This window comes from Littorina saxatilis, linkage group LG4, assembly GCF_037325665.1.
Source record: "Littorina saxatilis isolate snail1 linkage group LG4, US_GU_Lsax_2.0, whole genome shotgun sequence".
NCBI lineage: Eukaryota > Metazoa > Mollusca > Gastropoda > Littorinimorpha > Littorinidae > Littorina > Littorina saxatilis.
Window position 1 is genome coordinate 42,423,065 of NC_090248.1, and position 21,574 is coordinate 42,444,638.

The 21,574-nt window shown below is 41.1% G+C and overlaps 1 protein-coding gene and 1 long non-coding RNA gene across 4 annotated transcripts in view; one reads left to right on the forward strand and one right to left on the reverse strand.

Moving 5' to 3' along the window:
• Positions 1–7,377: 7,377 nt before the first annotated feature.
• LOC138964783 (uncharacterized) lies at positions 7,378–17,865 on the reverse strand. Its single transcript, XR_011455209.1, has 6 exons — positions 17,079–17,865; positions 16,419–16,487; positions 15,188–15,281; positions 14,057–14,227; positions 13,504–13,603; positions 7,378–9,892 (listed from the first exon to the last, which is right to left on the reverse strand). It is a non-coding gene; the product is annotated as an uncharacterized lncRNA (long non-coding RNA).
• Positions 17,866–20,226: 2,361 nt separating this feature from the next.
• The window catches only part of LOC138964782 (WASH complex subunit 4-like), a 54,965-nt gene continuing 53,617 nt past the window's right edge, over positions 20,227–21,574 (forward strand). The window contains exons 1-2 of one of the 3 annotated variants that reach the window (XM_070336825.1): positions 20,227–20,654; positions 21,364–21,503. In XM_070336825.1, the coding sequence (XP_070192926.1) occupies positions 20,582–20,654; positions 21,364–21,503 (213 nt within the window). In that variant the 5' untranslated portion in view covers positions 20,227–20,581. The remainder of the gene's footprint in view (positions 20,655–21,363; positions 21,504–21,574) is intronic. The other 2 variants (XM_070336827.1, XM_070336826.1) reach the window with 2 other exon arrangements.

Here is a 21,574-nt window from a genome sequence, read left to right on the forward strand (position 1 = left end):
CGATAGAACACCTCTGGGATGAATTGGACAGACGTGTGCGCAGGCGAGAAGAAGCGCCGGCAAATCACCGCGATCTATTGCAGGCACTTCAGGAGGAGTGGGACACCATCCCACAGCAAGATATCCGGCATCTGATCCAGCCCATGCCCAGAAGGTGCCGGGCAGTTGTTGCTGCTCAAGGCAGTCACACCCCCTACTGACTTGACAGCCTCGGCACCCAATCGTATTGATTGACTGATTGATTTGAAGATGCAAATGAACTGTGTGTGCATTCAACTGTGTCCATACCAAATTTCAAACAAATAATCTAAATATTGGATTTTCTGTTAATTTTTTTCGAAAAATAAAACAAATTTGGCAAGTAGCAACTATGCGTTTCTTTTTTTGAACAGTATATATGGTCTCGATTGACTCCTGTGTTCAAGAGACTGTAAACAACCATAAACAATCTTGTGTTGTTATGTGGTGGTGGTTTTGCTGTTGTCTAGCATCTACCCGTAATTGGCTTTATCAAATGCACCAGAAACGAGCATGAGTTTGTCGGATTAGTGAACTGTTTGAAAAACTTTAATGTATTTGTGGTTGACAGGTTGTTATTATTTCTATATTGTGTTCTTCTTTTTCTCAGGTGGGCTGTCTTCTGAAACATATGAATCGGGAGCGTCACATCTTTCTTCCTGAGACATCCCCTCTTGAAAATGGTGTGGCGTTTAGCTGAATGGAAACGTGGCAGTGTCCTGTTTTTCATAGCTTCGATGCGCGAAGTTGGGGATTTCAGCAGAGAATTTATTGATTGATTAATTAATTAGTTATTTAAGCTCACCTCACTCCTTAGTGTTATTTAGGGGGATGGGGGGGGGGGTGGTGTTGGCCTGGATCTTGTTAGTGAACTTTCTTTCTGGCAACTCGCATCAGAAATTCCAGGTTTGCTTTCAAGGCAATAGACGGTTTTTGAAAATAATTCTGTTAGGATTATCAGCAGTCCGGAGGTGTAAAAATCCCTGTACTGCAGTCAGGTTTTTCAAAACATCTCGAGCACGCTCTACGCCTCTGACGGGCTGTATCCCACAATCGGGACAAACGACAAACTTGGATGTGTATGCCATGCGCACAATATGATACCCCTTGCCTTTAAAAATCAGCGGTCACGAGTTCATCACAGTTCAGAATTTGTTGTGTAAAAGATAGCCGCTGTCAGCTAGCCATTCGTGGCTCAGGTGATTATATTTAATACAAATTTAAAAAAAGGTTTCTTATGTAGCGCACGCCGCACAGCATACACATCACAGTCAGTCGCTTGTCCTGATCGCAGGATAGCGTGAAACATGCTCCGGGAGACTGCCAATAATCCTTACATAGTTATTTAAAGAAATTGTGTATTGGTACAGCATGTTATGCATGTACTAAGATAGCTATTTGTAAATATTTGGTAGATATTTATGGTGGTGTCCCGAATTGCTCCCTCCCAATTTGCCCCATCCCATATGGTCCCCAATTATTCTTGCATTTTGCTGTGAGTAACATAAAGGCATTTGTCTGAAGCGCATTTCCAAAAGACCCCCCGCGGGTTAGGGGGAAGAATTTACCCGATGCTCCCCAGCATGTCGTAAGAGGCGACTAACGAATTCTGTTTTCTCCTTTTACCCTTGTTAAGTGTTTCTTATATAGTCAATGTTTGTACAGATTTTAGTCAAGCAGTATGGAAGAAATGTTAAGTCCTTTGTACTGGAAACTTGCATTCTCCCAGTAAGGTAGTATATTGTACTACGTTGCAAGCCCCTGGAGCATTTTTTTATTAGTGCTTTTGTGAACAAGAAACAATTAACAAGTGGCTCTATCCCATCTCCACCCCTTTCCCTGTCGCGATATAACCTTCGTTAAACACCAATTAAAGAAAGAATTTCCAAAAAGCATAGTTACCATTTGTTTTTTTTAAATCTGAATCCGTGACTGTTGTTCTTGAATACTCTTTCGTTTAGGTTTCCAAAAATGCTGATATAAAGGGGAAGGATAGTTGAAACTGTAACCGTTTACATTTTGCTCCCAGATTTGCAGTTGTTGTTTTTACTAGGAGTTTGGACGGGCTCGGTGTTCTTGTGGATAAGACATCGGCCTCCTATTCAGAAGGTCATGAGTCAAAATCGCGGCCGCGCCTGGTAGGTTAAAGGTGGAGAATTTTCTGATCTCCAAGGTCATTGCTTATGTGCAGACCTGCTAGTGCCTTATCCTCCTTCGTGTGTACACGCAATCACAAGACCAAGTGCGCACGGAAAAGATCCTGTAACCCATGTCAGAGTTTGGTGGGTTATAGAAACACAAAAATACCCTGCATGCTTCCCCCGAAAGCGGCGTATGGCTGCCTGAATGGTGGGGTAAAAACGGTCATACACGTAAAAATCCACTCGTGCAAATTTGTGAGTGAACGTGGGAGTTTCAGCCCATGAGCGAAGAAGAGAAGAAGAACTATGAGTTTTACTCTTTTAAAAAAATTATTTTCAAATTCGAAGATTGCCACAACAGTAGTCTATCTCATCCGACTTGAACCCTTCAGACTCCCTGTACATGTACTTGCAGTTTAAACTCATATTTTGTCTGAGAATAGTTTTCAAATGCAAAGTCCTTCAGAAAAACTGCGAGATAAAAATCTGGAGTGCTAATATCGTGTTGGTGTATCGTGTCAGTGGCCGAGTGGTAACGCACTTGCGCTCGGAAGCGAGAGGTTGCGAGTTCGACCCTGGGTCAGGGCGTTAGCAATTTTCTGCCCCCTTTCCTAACCTAGGTGGTGGGTTCAAGTCTTTCGGATGAGACGAAAAACCGAGGTCCCTTCGTGTACACTACATTGGGGTGTGCACGTTAAAGATCCCACGATTGACAAAAGGGTCTTTCTGGCAAAATTGTATAGGCATAGATAAATTTTCATAAAAATGTCCACCAAAATACCCGTGTGACTTGGAATAATAGGCCGTGAAAAGCAGGATATGCGCCGAAATGGCTGCGATCTGCTGGCCGATGTGAATGCGTGATGTATTGTGTAAAACAATATTACATCTCACACGGCATAAATATATCCCTGTGCCTTGAATATGTGCGCGATATAAATTGCATAAAATAAAATTAAAATAAAATCCCTGAGCTTAGAACTGTACCCACAGAATACGCGCAATATAAGCCTCATATTGATTGGTATGTAAGAAATGTTAAAGTCCTTTGTACTGGAAACTTGCATTCTCCCAGTAAGGTAGTATATTGTACTACGTTGCAAGCCCCTGGAGCAATTTTTTGATTAGTGCTTTTGTGAACAAGAAACAATTAACAAGTGGCTCTATCCCATCCCCCCCCCCCCCCCCCCCCCCCCCTCTTTCCCCGTCGCGATATAACCTTGAACGGTTGAAAACGACGTTAAACACCAAATATAGAAAGAAAGAATAATCTTTGAACAGCATTTGGTTGGAAAATGAAAGTCTTCACAAAGCTATCTTCTTCTATTTGTGTGGGTTAATATAAATAGGATTTAACATAACAATGTGGTACTGGTATGGGTTTTGTAAAGTGATTACTCAACTTCTGTGAATTGTACCTTCGTGGTGATCATGCTACACACTGGGTAATTCAAGCACAGAAAATAATATTTCTTAATAATTTGGCCTTATAAATGTACTCCGTGACTGTATTTGTATATGGTGAAAAGGAGAAGATATAAAATTTGTGAAATAGGACTTCGTATTTGGTTTTGTCATAATGAATTTGTTGTTTCTGTGTGTGTGTGTGTGTGTTGTGTGTGTGTGGTGTGTGTGTGTGTGTGTGTGTGTGTGTGTGTGTGTGTGTGTGTGAGAGCATGCATGCGTGCTTATGTGTGAGTGCACAATTGTGTGTGTGTATTAATCCAGCAGAAACAGCTTCTCTTCCATACATTTGAATCATTTATATTGATACCACATGGAGACTATTCTGAACACACAAGCGTGGTTTTCTCTCTACAGTGCTTTTCCTAAAGTTAAATATTGAATTTTTGAATTTAAAAGTTTTTGGCACACCACTTTAAGATAATGCTCAAGGAAAATAAATAGTCTTCTTTTTTCATTAACGCTTTTTCTCACAGTGATGTGTCAATATCTCAGACGCAAATCCAGAGTCATGCACCGTTTTATGCTTGGGAAGCGCACTATACTCACTTTGGTAACGGTCACTGTTAGAAACATGCATACCAATCAATCAATTAAGCGAAAATGAATGATAAGATTCGATGATGTTCTTCTTTTTGTGCACAGGCGGTTATATACAAACGTGCATAGTGTCAAAAGAAATCACACACACACACACACTGAAAGTATGAAGAAGCCCCTCCAACTTTTGGTTGAGTTTGACTGCATTACCTTGAGGAGACTGACGACACTTCACAATGGAAAAAATAATAACTTTTACATTTCAGTGATTTGTTTTAAGTACAAAAGTACAAGTGAAAGTAGAAATAAATTAATGTGACACTATCCCGTAATCACATATCAGGGTCAACTATAATCAGTCCATTGGTTTACAAAACTTTATTCAATTTGTTATCATGACAGAAACAATGCATTGTTTTTTTAAGATAACTCAAGCATAAATGCTTATTTTAAGTCATCCTGGTATGTACATAACAAAGTTTAGCATGATGGCGGACTAGATACATTTACTCATTTCAGACAACGAAAACAAACAGACAAACCTGATGCGCAAGCAATCAAAAAAGGGAGGGGGTGGTAGTACAGAACTTGGTGGGGGTAAAAACAAGAAACAAAAAGAAATGGGGTACGAGAGAACAGAATTCAGCATAAGGGGGAAAAAAAAGGACGACGAAGACTTGGAGCGCCAGAAATGTTGGAAGAGTGGGTCACGTCACAATAATATTAAATGCACAGAAGACACACACGCAAAGTTAATACATTTTGTGATCGGCGAAAATGGCACTAAATTACATAACGATTGGGCCATAATCGATAAGTCGAAACAAGGACACAAAACACGAGAGAAATTACGAAGAACAATTGGTCAGGCAGCATTTGTCTCATGACAGTGTCAAATGAACATTACAGTGAATAAAATGTAGAGGCTCATGTACGGAACATGCCTGGTTGTCTTAATAAATTCTTGTACAGTTATGAATATGGTCTGATTGACATTCCGGGAATATTGCGGGATGCCTTTCAATAATATTTCAATAAACTTATAATCAGTTATCAATTGACAATAATCGTACATCTCTACACAAGGGTCAATGCAACAAATAGTGCTCAGCAGTCTCCCTTGGGTAACCGCACTCACATTTGGGGCATTCCTTGAGGTGCCGCTGACATAAATCAAAATTCAAATCACTCATACCAATACGCAGTCTGCAATTATGGACTTTTTCAAATCTATCTCCAAAATAATAATGACATGGTACTTTAAAATCAACGTTGATTGCAGTAAAGTAATTGACTGACAATTAGGGTTGTATGTGGGGTGCCTAAAATTTGAACTTTTCTTATTCCCGAATATTTTTTGTGGGCGCAGAAGCACGGGGCAAATGGTATTGTTTTTTTCTGGAGGGGGATCAGACAATATAAAACCAATTAGAGGCCGAGTTGCCTGACAGAAAGGCCAATTCTAGCCCCAGTCCATGCCGGTTACATGTAATTAGCTATGCACACATTTGAGATCGATACCCAACCTTACTGAGCATCAGTTCTTTGCGTTATTTTAATTTTCTTGTTTTTCTTTAAAATAAAAAAGGGAATGGTTTTATTGATGTCATTTTATTATGTCATTATCTAGTCAGCATAAATGACTTTTGTGGATACAGGAGAAAGTGTTAAAATGTGAAGATTTCAAGTGTGGTTTGTGGTCATCTGCTCAGTTGACCACTTAAAATGTTGTTTCATTTGATGATACGTTTTGTTTGGTGTTCCCGCTTGAATGTGACAGTAAGTTGTACAATGTTACTCTGTGTGTGTGTGTGTGTGTGTGTGTGTATGTGTGTGTGTGCGTGTGTGTGTGTGTGTGTGTGTGTGTGTGTGTGTGTGTGTGTGTGTGTGTGCGTGCGTGAGTGTGTTTGTGTGTGTTGGTGTGTGTGTGTGTTTGGTAACCGGCTTTGTACAGCGGGACCACCTTATTTTGTCATGTATTTTTTATTCATTCTGGAGCTTTATTAGATAAACTGCCCATTTCAATCACAACTCTGGTCTGGTCTTATTGTCAGTGTTGCATAAATGATTGTATGTGAGCTTGTGAACATACAAAGAAAAAAGAAAGAAACATTCTGTGTCGAAATATCTTGACTAAAAATCAGGCGGAAGACTACACCTGTTGCATTTCCTATTATGCTCAGGCAATTATAACTGAGGGCGGAAGCGACAATGATTCGTTTTCCCCCCAGATAACATTAATTTGTAGAGACGGAAAAGGAACACGCACATTCTGGAACTGATTTGTGTAAATAACTGAGAGGGTGTTTTGTCTGTTTTGTGAAACGGTCCTCACACATTTGCAAAGTTCCACAGTTAGGCAGCTGAATTAAAGCATTACATAATGCATAGTGTAAACTCTAGGCCTACTTCAAGGTCTTATTACTTCAAGATGCATACACGTGCTGTTGTATCTGTTAGTGCTTGCCGGACACCAGTGCTGATTAAAATGGCTTAGATTGTTACTAATTTGAAACTACAGTATGTCCTTTTACGCGTTGTGGCAACTGAATTTTGTTGGTACCGATGATTTATACAAAGACTTTTATCACAGGTTTCTTCCATATCAAACATTTATACTTACCTTCAAGTTCGAGTTTACCTTTACTTTCACGAGGAGAGTCTGTGTGTGTGTGTGTGTGTGTGTGTGTGTGTGTGTGTGTGCGCGTGCGTGTGTGCACGCTTAAATATTCTTGATTTTTGAACATAAGCAGTTTATCTGTCATGGAGTTGTGTGTGTTTTCATGTCTGCGTGTTCTTTTCCCCCTCCTTCCTCCTCTCGGCAGTCCGGCTTCAGTCATTTTATTCCTCCCCTCAAAGCAGACAGCAGCATTGTGTTAATGTTCAGAACTTTGCCAGGTTTTTTGTTTGTTTGTTGTGCTTCTTTAATTTAGGTTTGTTGTTTGTTTAAAACACTCAAACATACGCACACATCCACACGCACACTTTTACTTTTTAAGTTATAATAAGTATTGCATTCAGCCACGGTTTTTTTTTCTCAGTTGATATTCTGATTTTTGCCATTTTTTTGTGTAATTTGTTTTTGTTGTGCTTGTTTGATGTAGGTTTGGTGTTGTTTGTCGTTGTTTGTTTAACACACACTCAAACACACACTAACCAGACACACACACACACACACACCACCACCACCACCACCACAAGAATAGGTTTACACTCACTTTTTCCTCCACGTTTTAATTTTGGCAATATCATTAACCCAGGATTGCAAAGCAGGGATCATTTGTCAATTTCATAACAACGTACATACAATTTCAGCTGGTCACTTCAATAAAATGTGCATCATCACAGGTTTCTGCTGGAATGACAGTGTCTTATCTGTCAACACAAAATACACACACACAAAATGAGTGTGATGCTGTATGCCTCCTAACAGATCCTAACTTCACCCTCCAAACCTCCCTGCAGATGTATGTTCTGTGCACAAAAATAACCTTTTAAAATATACAAAATGCAGACAACATTTCTACATTTGTAGTTGTGCTGCAGACCTGTTTACCCCCATAAGTGTTTTGGAGTAATGCTCAGCCCCAAAATAGTAATCCTGGTACAAAAATAGTAATCATCCAGCATTCGTCGCCAATTACAACGCACATGACAACTGTGTCTGCGAAACGCAATCATGCACATATATCAGGCATGGGAATTGAAAATTGTATAAAAGGCGGAAAATTTATAACTGAAGACGCGAAGCATCAAGTCGACGGCGCGAAGCGCCTAGCCTTACTAGGGGGGTCCGGGGGCATGCCCCCCCGGAAAAAAATTTCTCCAAAGAACCCAGATGGTGCAATCTGGTGTCATCTGAGCTCCAAGTTTGCCATTAAATTCTGTTTTTAGAATCAGATTTTTTAGTACAAAAATGTACCAATTTTTGCTTTTTTGAAGAAAAAAAATATATACATGTATTATATGGTTTAAATTTGTAAAAAATTGATCTTCTTGAGACAAACAGGAAAATGTAACTTGTAACACAATCTGTGCAATCTGGTTTACTTTCAAGACATAAAAGTTCAATAACTGAGGCGGGCGGTAGCAGTGCGTGAACAAAGTACGGACAGTTTTCGCGGGCTTTTGCGCAAAGGCCAAAGTAACCGGTGCTTTTTTTGTGTGCCTCCCCCCTTTATTTTTTCGGCGGACACTTTTGCATTTTCGGCGGAACAAAAAAAAATTCGGCGGAAATCCGCCGTTCGGCGGACAATTCCCATGCCTGATATATCCATCATTCACAAACAAAACACATCAGTCAGTTTTTGTAGTCATCATAATGTCAAAGAAGATTACATCAAAAGCACATGCATCACTGATTCTTTTTCTTTTGCTCGTAGTAGGCCTTTTTCAGTGTGTCAAGCGCTTCTCTACTGTACTTGCGCTTGCTGAAGGTACTGAACTTGTCAAATTCAGGTGCACGGAGCCCCTGGGGCTTTTAGTCATACCTCAGGCAGCTATCTATTAGAAGAACTACCAAGTTTCATTGACTTGCACCCAAAGAGTCAAGAACTGCGATTTTTTTACGAATCAATTTCGTACTCGGACCCGGCTGGTCTTGACCTATTTTTGGATCTAAATTTAGATCAGGTAGATCACCACATCATGCACAAAAAGACACGTCACTAGCAAACTATGTCAGACATCATCATGAGTTTGTATAAAACAAAATGGAGGCCGGAATCACTCAGTTGAATCGAACTCCGACCAAACACCACGTAATAACTAGGTTAATTTATGCACTCGCGTGAACAAGAAACTGTCGAGCTTCACAGATGTCGTCGTTGGGTAGTTTTACTACCATAGGAGGATTTTTGAACTGTAAATGCACTCAGCTGCAACAAAAACGCAAAACGAAGGCTGTAAGCTGCACTGTGCCTTTAAGTAGCTCAACACAATGATCGCAGCCCAGGGTGCTAACACAGTTTGGAAGGTCAAGGTTTTATAGTATGCTTCACTAACGGGATCTTATAAAAAAAGCTAAAACATTTACCACTGAAGAAAAACCATCTCTGAACAATTCAAAATTGTCACACTACTAGTTTTACATTTTAAGGATCTTGCCTAGTGCACATCTTTTTATTATGAAACATTTGTATTGTAAACAAAAGAAAACACAATGTCTTGTGATCTGTAAATGTTCTTAATACAGGGAACTTTATACATTGTTCAAGTGAAGTACTGTACAGCCTATTTAGCTTGTTCATTTTCTCCCTATAATCTGCTACAATTCAATAAACTGCTGTAAACTTGTGTGCCCTTAAAGTAGATTTATGTCCTTCTGTGTGGGCACCTTCTTCTTCTTCTTCCTCTTCAGTGTTCAGTGTTTGCATTTGGATGTGTGCTCTCTGGCCAAGTCTTGTTGCACAGGGGTACGGGTGGCAAGAAAAGGCCACCCTCTCAGAACGTGTTGCAGAGTCTGTTCTTCCTACCCTAGCCACAGTCGCACGCTGTAGGTGCAAAACCTATCCTTTTGATGTGTACCTTCAGACAGCAGTGTTCTGTGCAAAGGCGAAAGATGGCTGTCTGTTCTGCGTGAGTAAGATGGGGCTATGGTCTTGAATGAGCTGGTAGCTGTCTGTCTTTAAAAAAAAAAAAAAAATAGACATCAAAGAAGCTGCAGCACCAGCCAAGTGTTGACTGTTTTCTTTATGCGTAACCTGGTCCTGGCAGTAGCTGTTGTCCATCTGTAAACAAGCAAGATCATTATTATAATATATTGATGGTGTATTTGTTTTACCCAAAAGACGATTAAAATAACATTTAATTTTTGTTTTAGTTATGTGGCATACATGCAGTGGAACGATCATATCTTGTGATATCTTTCCTCTGAGAAAAAAACTACTATTCAAAATGTACTTTTACATACTTTTTTGTTAACTTAGGCTTTTGAAGATCCACATCCAATCCTGCCACAATGTAGGCACAATCATAGGCTAAAATTGTCAGGGTTATTTACCATCGAACTGTCCTCAACATTCTATGCTGACACACACACATGCACACACACACTGGCACAGACACATAACTTGACTTCACTTAGGAAGGTTATGTGATGCTTAAATCATTTGTCTTGCCACTAGTTCATCACAAGTAACCACTGTGTTTATTGCTGGTATGTGCTTAAATGGAGGGATAGTCTTATCCCATGGTAAAACATTTTTTTTTTTAAAAAGCCTGGCAGGTGATGTGAGATGTGAGCCAAACTGTGTTCACGAAAAGCAGCCGGCCTTTAATAACACAAAGCTGCCTCTGTACACAATTCTGCTTTTACACATGCTATCCCTTAACTTGGATTCATACCAAAAATCAAGCCTGGTTTCATAGGAAACAGTCAGAATGTTGATTCAGCATTTAGAATGATAATCTTATTTCATGTACACGCCTTGGCAAATCTGACAATTAAGTAAGCAGAAGTTTTCTTCACGGGACGGATTTGCTCATTTTATTATGTAGCAATGCACTTCACTTGGTCACATACACCCCCCCCCCCCCCCCCTCTGTGCACAGTGATAGTTTTAAACAAGGAATTCTGTAAACACAGGGGTGGTCAAATACACCCCCCCCTTCCCTCTGTGCACAGTGATAGTTTTAAACAAGGAATTCTGTAAACACAGGGGTGGTCAAATACACCTCCCCCCTTCCCTCTGTGCACAGTGATTGTTTTAAACAAGGAATTCTGTAAACACAGGGGTGGTCAAATACACCCCACCCCCCCCCCCCCCCTTCCCTCTGTGCACAGTGATAGTTTTAAACAAGGAATTCTGTAAACACAGGGGTGGTCAAATACACCCCCCCTTCCCTCTGTGCACAGTGATAGTTTCAAACAAGGAATTCTGTAAACACAGGGGTGGTCAAATACACCCCCCCCCCCTTCCCTCTGTGCACAGTGATAGTTTTAAACAAGGAATTCTGTAAACACAGGGGTGGTCAAATACACCCCCCCCCTTTCCCTCTGTGCACAGTGATAGTTTTAAACAAGGAATTCTGTAAACACAGGGGTGGTCAAATACACCCCCCCCCCCTTCCCTCTGTGCACAGTGATAGTTTTAAACAAGGAATTCTGCTGTAAACACAGGGGTGGTCAAATCCACCCCCCCCCCCCCTTCTCTCTGTGCACAGTGATAGTTTTAAACAAGGAATTCTGTAAACACAGGGGTGGTCAAATACACCCCCCCCCTTCCCTCTGTGAACAGTGATAGTTTTAAACAAGGAATTCTGTAAACACAGGGGTGGTCAAATACACCCCCCCCCCCCCCTTCCCTCTGTGCACAGTGATAGTTTTAAACAAGGAATTCTGTAAACACAGGGGTGGTCAAATACACCCCCCCCTTCCCTCTGTGCACAGTGATAGTTTTAAACAAGGAATTCTGTAAACACAGGGGTGGTCAAATACACCCCCCCCCCTTCCCTCTGTGAACAGTGATAGTTTTAAACAAGGAATTCTGTAAACACAGGGGTGGTCAAATACACCCCCCCCCCCTTCCCTCTGTGCACAGTGATAGTTTTAAACAAGGAATTCTGTAAACACAGGGGTGGTCAAATACACCCCCCCCCCTTCCCTCTGTGCACAGTGATAGTTTTAAACAAGGAATTCTGTAAACACAGGGGTGGTCAAATACACCCCCCCCCCCCCTCCTTCCCTCTGTGCATAGTGATAGTTTTAAACAAGGAATTCTGTAAACGCAGGGGTGGTCAAATACACCCCCCCCCCCTTCCCTCTGTGCACAGTGATAGTTTTAAACAAGGAATTCTGTAAACACAGGGGTGGGACTCTCTTGTGATGAAAAAGGAGGAAATCCCTTTTTTTCCAGGGGGTTCGGGGGCATGTTACCCCAAATTTTGGTTAAATGGTACATTAAAATCTGTGCAATCTGACAAAAAAGACATTCTCCACACTCCCCAACCTCCCCCCCCCCCCCCCCCCCCCCTCAAAATTACTATTAGTTATCAGGAGTTTTCAGTCAGCACAATTTAACTCTCAAGCCTCCAGTGTTCTGTTTCATCTCCACGTCACTCCAAATCATTCAGTCAACAAGTCATAGATATTGTAATGAAATGTGACGCGGAAAAATAGATTACTCCAGCAGAATTCGTAAGTTGTGTCCGCGGAAATCCGCGGAAAAGTCCCACCCCTGAAACAGCACTGCATGGTGCCTTTTCCAGAAATAAATTCATCAAAAAATGTCAACTCACAACAGCAAGAGTCAGTGTGTCGATTGTTCATATGTGACAAAGTTGAGGGATGAGCTTATCCTATCTTAAAGCCTGGCCAGAACTGAGACGGTGACGAGAAGTAGTGTGCCTATAATGACACAATGCTTTCTTCGTAACCAATTAGATTCAACATCTCAGATCTGGTCAGGCCTATACAAATGCCATCTCTCAACTTGGTCCATACAAAAATCATGAACCTGGCTTAATTCTGTACAGAGTGGGAATTTGTTTTTCTCTTTTTCGAAATCCAAAATAAGCAAAATCAGGTCTTAAAATCAATCAATCAATATGAGGTTTATATCGCGCGTATTCCGTGGGTACAGTTCTAAGAGCAGGGATTTATTTTATCTTTTTATTTTATGCAATTTATATCGTGCACATATTCAAGGCGCAGGGATTTATTTATGCCGTGTGAGATGGATTTTTTTTTACACAATACATCACGCATTCACATCGGCCAGAAGATCGCAGCCATTTCAGCGCATATCCTACTTTTCACGGCCTATTATTCCAAGTCACACGGGTATTTTGGTGGACATTTTTATCTATGCCTATACAATTTTGCCAGGAAAGACCCTTTTGTCAATCGTGAGATCTTTAACGTGCACACCCCAATGTAGTGTACATGAAGGGACCTCGGTTTTTCGTCTCATCCGAAAGACTAGCACTTGAACCCACCACCTAGGTTAGGGAAGGTGGGAGAAAATTGCTAACGCCCTGACCCAGGGTCGAACTCGCAACCTCTCGCTTCCGAGCGCAATTGCGTTACCACTCGGCCACCCAGTCCAAGTCCAAATGGAGCAAGTCTTAAAATGGGAGTGAATTTACAGATGTTATGAACAAGAAGTCTGCGAAAACAGGGTCATTAATAGGAAGGAGTCTTAGATTGGGGTGTCTTAAAAGGGGCAGGGGTGGAGGCCACTGTAATGACCATGAAATAATCAAAATAATACTATCAGTCATCTTATTCTCTACCAAATTTCTAGAGGTCAAGACAATGATACAGATTATTTACTTGTGTCACTGTTAGTGTCATTCTATGAATAACAGACCGATAGAAAGAGAGCTCTGTGTCTTGTACCTGGGTTCGTGCTCAGTTGCTTGAAAATTGACTTGTCAGAGGTTCTTCTTCAGCCTTACACCAGCCTACAGCGGTAGCTTCTACTTCACCAAACTTTGTTCTGAAACAAAACAAATAAAACACATCTTCAGGGTCAAGCATATGTATCAAATCATGATCACACAATTAAACCTTCTTCTTTGGTCAGTACTATTGAAGATTTGTTAATTGTTTCTTGTTCACAAAAGCACTAATCAAAAAATTGCTCCAGGGGCTTGCAACGCAGTACAATATATTACCTTACTGGGAGAATGCAAGTTTCCAGTACAAAGGACTTAACATTTCTTACATACTGCTTGACTAAAATCTTTACAAACATTGACTATATTCTATACAAGAAACACTTAACAAGGGTAAAAGGAGAAACAGAATCCGTTAGTCGCCTCTTACGACATGCTGGGGGGCATCGGGTAAATTCTTCCCCCTAACCCGCGGGGGGTTGTACAAGATAATGAAATAGAGTGAATTTTGAAGTGCATTCATAATTAAAGCCCAATCATGTGGTTTAACCTACCTAGTCTTGAAAAGCCTGTCCGAGGAAACAGATCAAGCACCCTTCCGCAGACCTTCCTGACGGAAGAGTCTTGGTTGTAACCGCTCACTTTCTAAAGTAGTCCATAAGCAGTTCCATGTGCCTATGTTATCACTGTAACCAGCTCCTTTGTGTACCTGTGATCTGGATGAGCTGCAACACATAAAACTTTCATATGAACACTATGTCAAGTATACCAGTTAGCATCCATCAAACACTGACTGACTGAGGAGCATCACAAGATCTGTTCTAAGGAGGTAACAACTATTGTCACAAAGTGTTTATGATACAGCTGCAGGCACATGGCACTGAGTGGTCAATTGGTGAGGGGGGGGGGCAGAAGTTCTGCTCAGTCTTGTCTGCTGATACTACACTTTGTGGTGGTGTAAGGCAGGGAATCACACCCCAACCACTGGCCCCGCCCACCTGGTGTCGAGTGCCTGTGGATACATCAGTCCCAGTCATGGCTGGCCCCCGGTTGACAACTGCCATGTACGTCATGTACGGGTACATTTACTTTGCAGTACAGATTAGTTTTCAATAGCAATGACATCATGGACGCACACCTGCCCAACGCAGACAAGGACAGCAAAATCAGGGACCAAACGTGATAAAGAGTAACTAATCGTCACAAACATCAAAATGCTTTGCATTTCTTGACCAGATAACAATCATTTCTGGGCAATTGAAGATTATTATTCCACCTACAGGCTATCACCCCCATGGCTGTTACTTGTAACACATTTCATTTCTTAAAATATGTTTTGTAAAGTAATACTGTAGTTAATAGATTTCTCTGAAAGGCACATTCCTTCTCATGAAAACAATTTGGCTCACCGTCTAAGATCTGGTCAGGCTTTAAAATGGGATAAGACATGATCTCTTAACTTGTTCACATACCCACAATGAACGGTCTGGTTGCTCTCTGCGCCAAGTGCGATTGTGTTATGAATAAATGCTGTAAAAGCTACAACTGTACTAGCTCATTTAAAAAAAAAATCACAAAATGTCATTTCACCACAGCAAGCAAACAGTGTGTTTATTTCTGGTATAGAACAGACACACACACACACACATACACCAAAGCAACACAAAAGCCCAAAACATGCCTACCATCTAAATGAGGAATCCAGTTCCAACTGTCTTCTGCCAATATAACACTGCCAGAGACACCATGGTGTAGAAAGTCAGTTTAAAGAGAGACTACCTGAAAGAAAAATGATACAATAATAATAAAACACCCAGTGCAATAGACATACTTGCTCGTTAAAGGCTTACTTTACCATGTAAAAACATTTTGCTTCACAGTCTCAGATCTTGTCAGGCTTTTACTTGGGATAAGATCATCCCTCTACTTGGACGAATAGCAACATAGATCAGCTTGAATGCTCTCTGTGCAGAGTGGTTTTTGTTTGTTTGTTAAAGAATTAGTTTTGTTAACAACACTTGGTACCTTTTTGTGAAAATATTTCATCACACATTTTAACTCACCACAGCAAGCAGTCACTGAATATATAATTTTTTGTATGTGGCCAAGATGAGGGATTCCATGTTAAAGCATAGCCACATTATACTGTAGTGACAAGGCAAGTGGGCCTTTAAATTGTAAACTGATATATTGTGCATTTTGACTTCTTCATAAATTATAACCCTGATGCAGGCAGTCATCAGTACATGTAGTGGTTTAGTCCCTTGAATGAGAAAAGAATGACTTTGCAAGAAAGAAACTTGGAGTCAAAGTCAAAATACCCTTTAAATTAAAAACTATAGATTCCACAGGGTTTGAAGTTAGAAAGCTCTGAAAATAACTCTGCTATTTGAAATTGACTAATAGTATTAACTTATACCGCCATACATGATACACATGTACAGACAAATGAACTAAGGCTTGTGAAGATCCATAATCCTGCTACACAAAGACACAATCATTCAGAGGTTGAAATTGCCAGGGTCATTTTCCATCCCCATGTAGCCTGGATTTAATTACTGGCATGTTTTTCAGTTAAAGAGATGTGTCACTCAGAATGACAGGAGATGGTTCACTCAATGCAGAGCATAATATAACATTGATTTCTTCATGCCATCTGATTTGCAGTTGAATTCACAGGGCGAGAAAAATTCTAGACTGTCCTCAACATTCTATGCTGACTGTAAATTGTAATTATATAATACATCCACCCTAGCTAACTGGTACACTAATCACTTGCTCTGGCTTACTTCTTTTTCCAACATAATAAATCTGTTATTTGTACTTTAGCCTTTTGTGGTAAAATATTCTCATTACCACCAGTTGCACTCACAAGCTATTGCACTAGTGTATTTTGGAAATGATCAAAGGACTTACTTGTGTTCTACAACAGCACCATGTCAGTGTTGCGGGAAGAATGAGGCAGGGCTTGGTAATAACTGAGACCTGCAAGTAAACAGAACATATTTAGAATCCCAGCATGTGTTATAATTTGTGTATATTTATATTATAAGGTCTTACATTGCAATAACAAACACACACACACACATGCACACACTCATTCAATGTGCTCTATGTGCTAAGAATAAGAGTGATTGTTTAATGAATTAACGCTGAAGAAGCTACTAGTTGCTTAAACACATTCATAGCAAAATGTCACTTGATCATATCACCACATCAAGCACACTGTATCTTCATTTCTGGTTGTATACATTGTATGCAAGTGGAGGGATGATCTTATTCCATGTAAAATCCTAGCTCAGCTGATCTCTCTCAACTTGGATTCATACCAAAAATCAGGAGCCTGGGTGTTTCTGTTCAGTGGGCATTTCCCTATTTGTTTTATTTGAATGCATTTCTTAAAAAGAACACTTCCTCTGCATAGCCGTCAGGATGTTGGTTCCACCTTTAGGAATGTGTCTTAGTGGACGGACAATCTTATTCCATGTACATGTTCCATTCCTTCGTGCATTATGTGATTCTACTGTATTTTAGTCATAAACAATGACCTTCATTCTAATAAGAAGAGACTATTACCTTTCACCTCGGACGTGTCAACTCATATTTTGCCGCTGAGTCGGTGGACAGTTGCTGGAAACCGAGTCCGTCGTCACACTTCGGGCTTTGGCAACTAAGTTCACTTTGCGGGTCTTTCCCCTTGTAACACCATACTTGTTCGATCACAGTTTCTTTGTTCATCGGCCGAAGCAGGCCCCTCCTTCGCTCCCGTCTCGGCCACAGTTTCCTCAGTGCAGTCGCTGAGTCGGGCATGAGAGCCCGCCCTTGAACGCACTCTCCCCTGTACCGCATAGTTTTAAACCTCCCCACCTTTTTAATCTCCCTGTTTGCCGGAGCTAACCACTATCGGTAACAGTGACTCAACCGCAGGACTCTGAGACGTTCGCAAGAACCCAGTCCTCTTCGGAAGAAGATGATCAAAGATGCATTGCCGACGCCGGCCATGTTGAATTAGTGAAAACCGAAACGTGGAAGCGAAACTAACTTATCTTCGGGAATCAATTAGGAAAACTATATGTGTAGTAGGTAGAAAAATGGCATTTAATGAGACAGATAAAACTCGGATCAAATGAGAAAGAAAGAACTATCCAAACTTGCAAGCACAGCCGCGGTAGTCCTAAGTACGTACTGAAGTTCCCGATCCATGTTTTAGTCTAACCAGCGCTGTCTCTAGTCTATAGATGCGCAACAGGATAAGAGATACCCTGAGGTTATAAGTGATACTCCCACATACGTTGCACAAGCATAGTTTAACGTTACCTTATGTACGGTCCAACCGGTGTGCAATGGGTGGGTGGAGAGAGAGAGAGAGAGAGAGAGAGAGAGAGAGAGAGAGAGAGAGAGAGAGAGAGAGGGAGAGAGTGACTCAGTCGTGAGATCGAGGGGGCGGGTCACATATATATATATATATATATATACATATATAAACAACACAATAAAAAGTCCAAAACCAAGCCAGAATGTCGCATCTTTTTAAATCCAAATTTTCGGCCCGCAGGCCTTTTTCAAGGTGCACAGACCAAGCGTCTATAGTCTATAGAAAATTTGGATTTAAAAAGATGCGACATTCTGGCTTGGTTTTGCTGAATTAGCCTAACTACTTATATTTACTGATCGAAGTTATGAAGAATGGAAGCGGCTAGCAGATATATCACTGATGTTCTACTTTTAGAAGCCAGAACACCAGCAAATAGATTTTATTTGAATCAGAAAGCATGGGAAATACCTGGTGGTTATTTCACACTCCCGGCACGGCAGAGGCACGGTCCCGGTAGAGAAAGTTTTGAATGAAACGCCGCTTTCTCCTCTTCCTTTTGCTGCTGTAAATTCGTGTCGTTTTTTTAGCCCGTGTACTGGCTGACACTGACAACAGGCACCTACTGATCGAAGTACGCGAAGTGACGATCTACCAATGAGATAATATAATTTAATTATCACCGTGCTCAATCATCATCAGTCGCTACTATCTTCTTGCTTACCCTGCCTGTGCACTGATGTGCTATCATCATGACGGTCTGTGCTATTATATTATTATCATCAAACAAGGCAAAGTATAATACTCATAATTATACAGAGACAGAACCCACCTCGGAAGCATGCAGTCGCTTAGTCTGTCTAATCGCCATAGCGTACAGGCTAAGCTAAACTAGTACTTAACTAGTGTGTTGTATACAGCTATAGAATGTGGTCTACTTTTGTGTCACAGTGATGTGTGTCTGTATTGGTGAACTGTGCGCGTACAGAAGCGGTGTGTGTGTGTGCAGTGTGTGTGTGCCATGTTAGTGTGTGTGTTGTTTGAGTGTGTGTCTGTGTCAGTGTTGTGTTGTGTGTGTGTGTGTGTGTTGTGTACCTGGCTAGGGCTGGATGTCCCCGCCCACCGCTTCGCCTTCACAGTTTGCCACTCGATCGAACACTGAGCTATTATTCGATCGCACAGTGCTAAAATGCAGGTACTGCAGCTTAGTGCCTCCGAAGGGGTCTAATTCGACCAAAAGTTGGTGCATCAAGTTATATTACCTAAAGGTGCATCAGTAAGTTTTCTGTAGGCGTTTTTCGTGTGTCACAGGCCAGGGAAAATACCTGGGGGTGTTTCCTGTCGGTTTTCTCGGAGATCGTGACACTTTGCTACACCTTCCAAAACTGATAACGTTTTTACCAGAGGATTGTTAACATAGAAACATTCCGACACAAACATTCAATCCCAAGTGTAGACAAAGGCGTTTTCTCTGTGGTCACAATGATTAATGAACCCCAACACTGAACTACATGCAGCTTTGCCGGTGTGACGCCGTCATCAACTTGAAGTTGGCCCTGCCATCATATTACCCGGCCCTCGATTTATACTCGAGACTGAAATGTTGTTCCCTGGTAAAATTAATGAAGTGAAAGTATTTAAGGACGAAAAGTATGTTACGGTTTCTTGCACGTGAAGAAAATTGGTGGTGAAATTTAATAGATTTTAACCAAAAAATCGATTTCTTCGAAAACGTGTACCGAGTGCATCATGGTTACGTCCCTTAAATGAGAAGGGAAGCATTTTAGGATGAATCAAATTTCTAAGTTACATACACAAAATTGGTTGAACAAATTTGGCCCCATTAATGTAAGCGGGTACCCAAGGTCGCTCATCAGTACTATCGAAGGGTGGTTTTTTTTGTTCAGTGTGGAGTTTATAGTAAGATCAACGAGGCCGAGAATCAGTCATAATATGACGGCTGGGCCAAAATGACGGCATCACACCGGGTAGCGTAACGCCACAATACAATGATGATATGACCAATACCAACACGCCGCGGCCCGTTTCACTGTGCTATGACAAGCCGTTCGGGTCATGAAAATAAAGATAACCTTAAATAGGCCTAATCAAAGCCTGGTGAACTGACTTTAATTATTTAGGTGCATGTTCTCGACCAGCCAATTAGCTGTCTTGGTTTGCAAATCAACCAATCTCAACACTAGTAAACCTAGCTATTTCAGTTTTGAAAAGACACGCTGAGAAACTTATTTCGAATCAGTCATGATTCATTTTACATTTTTTAGAATACAAACTGTCACGAGCGCCGCTGGTGTACAGTCAGTTGAGTGACAGATGCAGTACGTCAGTCAGTCACCATTGCAGCATGTTGAGAGTGTCAGTGATAACTGTGAGAGAGAGAACGAACGAACGAAAGAAACAGCAATAATATTGCGTAAAAAGAGCTCGAATCATCAAGAGTTTGACCCTTTCTTCTGGACCTTCTCTTTGTCTTCTCTCCCTTTGCAAGAATCATGTGACAATTCGTATCATGTGACCCTGACACTTCCGATTCACCATTTCCGCTTCTTCGAAGCCGCCTTCAAAACTTTGTTGCGTTGTTTTCATTTTTTTTTCAGTGAACCATAATGCTGACCATCAGCAGAGTTTTAGTACGCATACCATAAACTTGCATTCAACTTTTGCTTTTATGGAATGGTAACAGTGTAGTCAGAGCATAACTTGATTGGAAAGACGCAGTCGGGTGTACCGTTGCAGACGACCAAACATGGCTGCGACAGCTACTACAGGGGCGACTCCCACAGACTGGGAATTTGACAAGTTCGACGATGGTTCTCTCAGTAAGTGATTTTGTTTGTGTTTCCCACGTTGGACTGTAGGTGTTATGGAAGGTACCGCAGCTTTGTGTATTTTCCAAATCAAATAGTACACACCACACACTCTGCCTCGTGTATTATTGTTTCTCTCTCTCTCTGTCTCTCTCTCTCTGTCTGTCTGTCTGTCTGTCTGTCTCTCTCTTTCTCTGTCTCTATCTCTTTCTCTCTCTGTCTCTCTCTATCTCTGTCTCTCTCTCTCTCTTTCTCTCTCTCTCTCTCTGTCTCTCTCTCTCTCTCTCTCTCTCTCTCTCTCTCTCTCTCTCTCTCTCTCTCTCTCTCTTATTCTGTGTGCGTGTCGTGATTCCCTGAATCCAAAAATATATACATATATGCTTTGTTTGGATTACAAACAAGCTCAGAAAAATAAAAAGAATACCGGAAATTGTGCTTTTCTGTTTAGCACAAGCATTAATGCGCTATATTAACTGTTGTCATTTCAAGCGATCGACAGCCGCTCGCTCGCTGTAGGCATGATTTGAATGGACTGATAGAAAGATGTCTTCATACATTGTGTCAGCAGTTTCTCAGATGCGAGGAATCGGTGAAGTCTTGATGAACAAATGCAGTGCGTGCAGCTTCATTAGTCAACAGATTGACTCAATGTATTAATTTCACTATATGCATCTTTTTTTGGTAGATATAATTTTACAATACGTAGTGAATTCTGTTACAGAAATTGTTGGAGAGCTACAGCTGAAGAAGTATGGAGGGTTCCTGGAGGACTATGCCACCCAGCTTAAGGAGATTGAGGATGCCTTGGATGATTCCATCGGGGACTCATGGGACATGACCCTTGACCCTCTTGCTCTGCAGGTACTGAGTGTAAAAATCAACAGCCATGAATTTAAAACAAAATTTAAACTGCCAATCTATTGGTAAAAACA